At 44.7% G+C, this 6000-nt stretch overlaps 1 protein-coding gene across 4 annotated transcripts in view; it reads right to left on the minus strand.

Annotated features, from left to right (window-relative positions):
• The window catches only part of LOC122562092 (urotensin-2 receptor), a 78196-nt gene extending 75505 nt beyond the window's left edge, over positions 1-2691 (minus strand). For all 4 annotated transcript variants that reach the window (XM_043714610.1, XM_043714607.1, XM_043714608.1 and 1 more), the window contains exon 1: positions 1570-2691. In XM_043714610.1, coding sequence (XP_043570545.1) covers positions 1570-2676 — 1107 coding nt within the window. In that variant the 5' untranslated portion in view covers positions 2677-2691. The remainder of the gene's footprint in view (positions 1-1569) is intronic.
• Positions 2692-6000: the final 3309 nt, after the last annotated feature.

Here is a 6000-nt window from a genome sequence, read left to right on the forward strand (position 1 = left end):
TTAACTGCAAAGTTATAGGTGGTATTTGGACAGTTTTTGGCACAAGGCTGTCAATATTAACCATTAATTGAAAGTTAGCAGTATAGTAATTATTCTATTATGATGGAAAATTAAAGTGGGAAAATGGCTGGAATTATAAAGCGGATTAATGCTTTCTTTAAAAAAATCAAGTGTATTTTGAAAATTACTGAAAGAAATATATAGATGTAAATATGGATTAGCATTAATAGTTTTGCCAATCTATTGATTTATCTGATTTACCATGGTATTTACAGTGCTTTAGGAGAAAGTGAGGACTGCAGATGCTGGAGATCAGAGCTGAAAATGTGTTGCTGGAAAAGCGCAGCAGGTCAGGCAGCATCCAAGGAGCAGGAGAATCGACGTTTCGGGCATGAGCCCTTCTTCAGGCTTTTACAGTGCTTTAATAACAATCTAACACAATTCCAGCAATTGATTCACATAGATAGACTCTACTTATCTTTATAGGAAGCAAAATCATCATTAATCTATACTGAGACCAAAACAGCAAAGCATTATTGGTTTATGTAAATTAAAAGGCAATTATTTGTTTGAGGACTGCTCCAGTTAGTGTTTTTGTATCTTTTCATGTTGTTATATTCCACATTGTGCTTAAGAAACTAAGAGGCACAACTTAGTACTGCATAATTTTTGTAAGCTCTAAGTGAATCCAGACATCCAACTTTGGCAACTATGAGGGCATTGCAGTTTTTTAACAGAGGGCTTGACAGTTTCCTATGAAAGAAAGTTATTGGCGTCCATTGGAGAGTGTGAAGTTCTGAAGTTTGAGTGATGGGCTACAGGAAACCATAAAGCTTCTGGATCTAACTTGGGGGCCTATATATATTTTAAGGCACTTTCTTTTCTAAAATTGACTGAAATTGTTAATTCCGTTTTCTGTACTGGAATTAACAAAATTCCATCTTGGGTTATGAGGTGTCTTAAGATCCATTGTCAATTAGACAGGAGGATAAGTGTGTTTGATCTGTTGGGCTGAACTTAGTACTAAATCCATAGTAATTTTGTAAATCTGTTAGTACTAAATGATTGGTCGTTTTAGGCAGAGTCGGTTGCTCATGTGGCATGTACTCTGAATAATTTTCCACTAAAAATGAACCAAAATAGGGTCTTCTTCACCTTGCAATGAATTAAATCATACTCAAATACTTTGAAGCACTGATGATACATGATTGTTCAATTAATTAAACTTTTCTTTTGCCAAACTGATTTTTACATTGGAAGACATATTTCTATCATTTAGAACGCTACAATTCTTTCAGTAAATATAGTGTCACTCTACAGTAACTTACACGAGAAATTGGGGCAGGTATGAATTCTTAACAAGTCAATAACGGATCCATAGCCGCACACCTTCAGTGAAAACTAACTTTAAACAAAAATGGGCTTTCCATTAAAATGATGGAGCACAAGTGTACTAAATGCAATAACCCACTGCCAATCCATACTAGCGTCAGGCCCGGTGGTGAACAACAAATTGTCAACGGGAGAGGCAACTCGAGCAGAAGGCGAGCCTGGATCTGAATCGCTTACCTAGATGGTGCTGTTGTTCGAGCCGGAGATCTGACTGAGGGTGACCGACTCGGTGTACTGCTGACTGCTGGAGGAGAGCGAGCGGCGGCAGGAGCGCTGGAAGCGGGGATTCCGACCGTGGAACGAGCTGCTGTTCCCGAAGCCCCGCTGCTGATTCCCGAGGTACTCCTTGTAGTTCTTGGTGAGCAGCGTGTACAGGAAAGGGTTAATGCAGCTGTTGCTGTAGGTCAGGCAGGTCATCAGGTAGTTGATGTGCCCCCGAGTATCCTGGGACAGGGACAGGGAGAGCTGGTAGTACTCGATCATCTGCCAGACCCAGAAAGGCAGGAAGCAAGCCCAGAACACCAGGACGATGGCGAAGATCATGTAGAGGACCTTTTGGTTGGGCGAGCGCTTGGTCTGCTTGTCGTTCAAAGTGGTGACCTGGGAAACCCAGTAGGTCCGGGCCAGGCGAATGTACAAGTAACCAATGATCATACCCGGGGCTAGGATGCTGGTGATGAACAGCACGGTCATGTAGATTCGGAAGATGTGCGGGCTCCAAGTGGGAGCGCAGATGTTCTTCCCCCGGCTCCGCATTAACCTGATGATGAGCAGCATGGGCAGGGCGAGCAACAGAGAAACCAGCCAGATCACCACCGCGATCGCCTTGCGGTAACTCTTCGACCTCTTCACCGTGTCCAGCGGCTTGACCACGGCCAGGTAGCGCTCGGTGCTCATCACGGTCAGGGTGAAGATGCTGGCGTGCATGGTCAGGAAGTCCACGCTGAACAGGATCCGGCAGCCCAGGTCCCCGAAGTACCAGCTCTTGGCGAAGTAGGTGCAGACGATGAAGGGGATGGTGGAGAGGTAGAGCAGGTCCGCCAGCGCCAGGCTCACGATGTAGATGTACATGGAGGCGGCGGAGCGCATGGACTGGCACATCAGCACCAGCGTGTACACATTGCCTGCCACCCCGGTCAGAAACATCAGCGACAGGATGGTCCCGATGGAGCAAGTCACCGCCAGCTCCTCCAGAGAGGCCGGGGGCAGGAGCTCACTCACCGTCTGGTTGGGGCTGGAGATGGTGCTCAGGTTCCAGGCAGGGGGAGCAGCTTCCGTGGCCATCTCCCTGTGTGTGTGTGTGTGTGTGTGTGTCTGAGGGGGGAGTGCTGGTCTGGGGGGGAGGGGGTCACTCACAGGGGGTGGACTGACACCCTCCTAACCCAACACGCACACAACCCCCCACCCCCCCACCCCACCCCCAATAAATGCCACCTCAGCCTTCAAGCAGTGGTCCTGGGGTGGCATTCACAATCTCTCCCTCCACCTGCCCTGAGACCCAGGTAGACATCCCTGTGCAGTCCAAGTGCACTGCTCACGGTTGGCTGCAGTCCTGCAGGGAGCCGCTCCGATTGCAAATATAGTTTGGGGTTCTCTCTTGTTTTGTTTTTGGTCTTGGAGCCGGGCCGGCTTGCTGACTCTCTCTGGGTGAACCGAGCTGTCTCCCCTCGGTCCTGACCGGCGCTATTTATTGCGGCGGGATGACGCGGGCTAGTCCTCGCCGCTCCTTTTGAAACGCTCAGAGCCATGCCTTTCAGTTCGAGCTGCTGCCACCCCTCCCTGCCTCCCTCCCTGCCTGCCCCGGGCAGGGAACAGCACTGGGGTGTCCCGGGCGATCATCCCCATCCCACTGCTCACTGCAAACCACCCGGACTGTGCTTCAGAATGTACAGCCGATAGCAAACAGTGAGGAAACCCCAGCAAGGAAACCTACACCGGCAAAAATCTCCTGCCTTCGTTTCACAGCGTTTGCAAACCGAAATCATATCAGAAAAGAGAAACAGTCTCAATTTTTATTTTATTTTGACACTCCTCAACTGGCAGAATGTTGCCGGATGCTGGATATATGAAGTAAATAACCACAGAAAGTGCTTTGGCAATAGGAAGTTCTTATTGTTTTAAGGTTGTCAGTTCTGCCGAAGAGCAGATGTACCAGATACTGTCCCGCTAACAGTTTGCTCATTTCTCAATGCAACACAGTACGCTCTTACAGAACTGCAATCACTTTAGCATCAGCACAGCGAGGAGCCACTAAACTCATCTCGAAGTACTCCGAAAGCCTTTGACCCTCCAAACATTGTCCTTCTAGAGTATGTTCTCACTTTTTCCGCGCTATTGCAATGTGAGTGCAGCCCAGGAAAGTATGGCTCAGAAGGGTACGAGGCCGCTCCCTTTATCCGTCATTAAAACCTATTCATCTGAAGAGGAAACGTTTTCAAGGCTATGGGAAAAGGACGTGGCGCGAGGTGAGTTGCTCTTGCAAAGAGCTAGTATGGCCACGATGGATCTAATGGCCGCCTTCTGTGCTGTAACCATTCAAGGAGCCTAACAGTGCAGGTGCTCTGTGCAGACACACCTTCCTGTGTTTTCTCGAGTTGCTCATTAACCAAGTTGATATCCACTTCTCCCGGCTCCTATGGTGTAGCGGTAGCACCCCTATGTCTGAGCCAGGAGACCCAGGTTAAAATCCCACCTGTTTGGAAGTGGATAATAGCATTTCCAACCAGGCTGATTGTAAACATCTGCAATTGTTACAACTGAGAGCTGTGAGGGTAGGGTAATATTTATACCCTCTTCAGTATGTTCTTAGAACTGTCCAAATCTTTCTGTTGACTGCTAAGGTAAGATATAAGGAGCTCGGGTTATCTGCATCCAACGTTTTTATGTTAAGACACATTTTGACATGCCTTACCTCAGCATGATTAGATCTCCTTGCAGACAAATTCAATCACTTTTATGTTGAAATTCAGCAGCAGTTATGTTACTGTGGATCTGAATGCATTATTGAAATCATAAAATCCCGACAGTGTGGAAGCAGGCTATCAGCCCATCAAGCCCACACTAACCCTCCAAAGAGCATCCCACCAGCACCCACTCTATTCCGGTAACCCTGCATTTCCCACGGCTAATCCATCTAACCTACACATCCCTGGACTCTATGGGCAATTTAGTATGGTCAAGCCTGCACATCTTTAGACTGTGGGAGGAAACCCACGCAGACACAGGAAGACAGTGCAAACTTCACACAGTCTCCCGAGGCTGGAATCGAACCCAGGTCCCTGGTGCTATGAGGCTGACCACTGAGCCACCGTGAAGTGTGAGCATAGAAAATCAAATGGAGTAGAACAATTTGATTGTGAAGAGCTGGACTGCTGACTATAGCCCTTCATTGATTAGTAAAATTAAAGTAATAATTTGTCTCTTATTTCTCAAAGGAAAAATATTTTGGTTTATATTTATGCTTTATGAGTTCTGTATTTATGTGAATTAAGAATGTAATTTCCAGCTCCTTTACCAGTAATTGTATGTGTTTTACAAAATAGCAAAAATGTCCAAGGATCCATAACAGTGACTGTACATATTATACCACCCATTTAAGTGGAACTTTAGTAGGTCCCCAGGATGAGATATTTGCCAGAAAGTAAATTTAACCAGAAATATTGTCTTCCCGTCACTGAACTGCTATTAAATTAATAATCATGAGATCTTCCCTCATGCCATTGGCTAAAATTTGTTCGTGATTAGATGGTTGTTGGAATTTTATTTTCAATAAAAATCACATTTTTTTAATGAGAGAGATACGTTTGCATTACTTGCTTTAAATGAATCACCATGATGTAACTAGAACCTATATTAGAATTCCAGAATTCGGAAGATTTGGAGTTCACTGATGATGGGAGATATTGATGCAAGGTTTGTGAAGGTTTTGTAGCTATTGGTTTGGAGATATTGAATTGTTTATGCTCGATTCTTCGAATGAATGAAAAATTTATGTTTACTATTTTGAATTAAAGGCAAATTAAAATGTAAAAATAGGAATTGCAGCATCAGATAAAATAATTTTGTGCTACAAAAATGATCTGAGACTTCAGCAAAGGGGGAGTGACATTGAAGGAAATAATGCTTATTCAGATTTTGAACAGGGGATTGACGGTGAGGCTATCAGCACTGCTATTATTGTGGGACAAAGCAGAGAGCAAAGCAGAGAGCAAAGCAGAGAACACGGCTGGTGTCTGCACGTGTGCACATAAATGCAGGAATCTAGAAGATCCTATCCAATTCGTCTTGCTTCTCCACAAACCTCAAAGACCTGGTACTTCCATGACAGATATACCATGAAAGATATGAAGCTGCAACTTGTTACTCATTTGATGCACACTAATTGTGCACCAAGGCAATATGCAGTCAAGTATTCATACTTTATGTCTTCATCAAAACCAACAGCCTCATTAGGAAACAATTTTCTTTTTAAAAGTGCAGAGACTCTCTCTTTCAGAATTTATTCTTGGAAAGCTTAGAGACGAAAAGGTTTTCTATTTTTTTCCACCCCTCTCTCTTTACATTTTTTAAATCTCCTTTTCATTTCATGTTATATTTTACATTAGAATT

Source organism: Chiloscyllium plagiosum, chromosome 24 (assembly GCF_004010195.1).
Source record: "Chiloscyllium plagiosum isolate BGI_BamShark_2017 chromosome 24, ASM401019v2, whole genome shotgun sequence".
NCBI lineage: Eukaryota > Metazoa > Chordata > Chondrichthyes > Orectolobiformes > Hemiscylliidae > Chiloscyllium > Chiloscyllium plagiosum.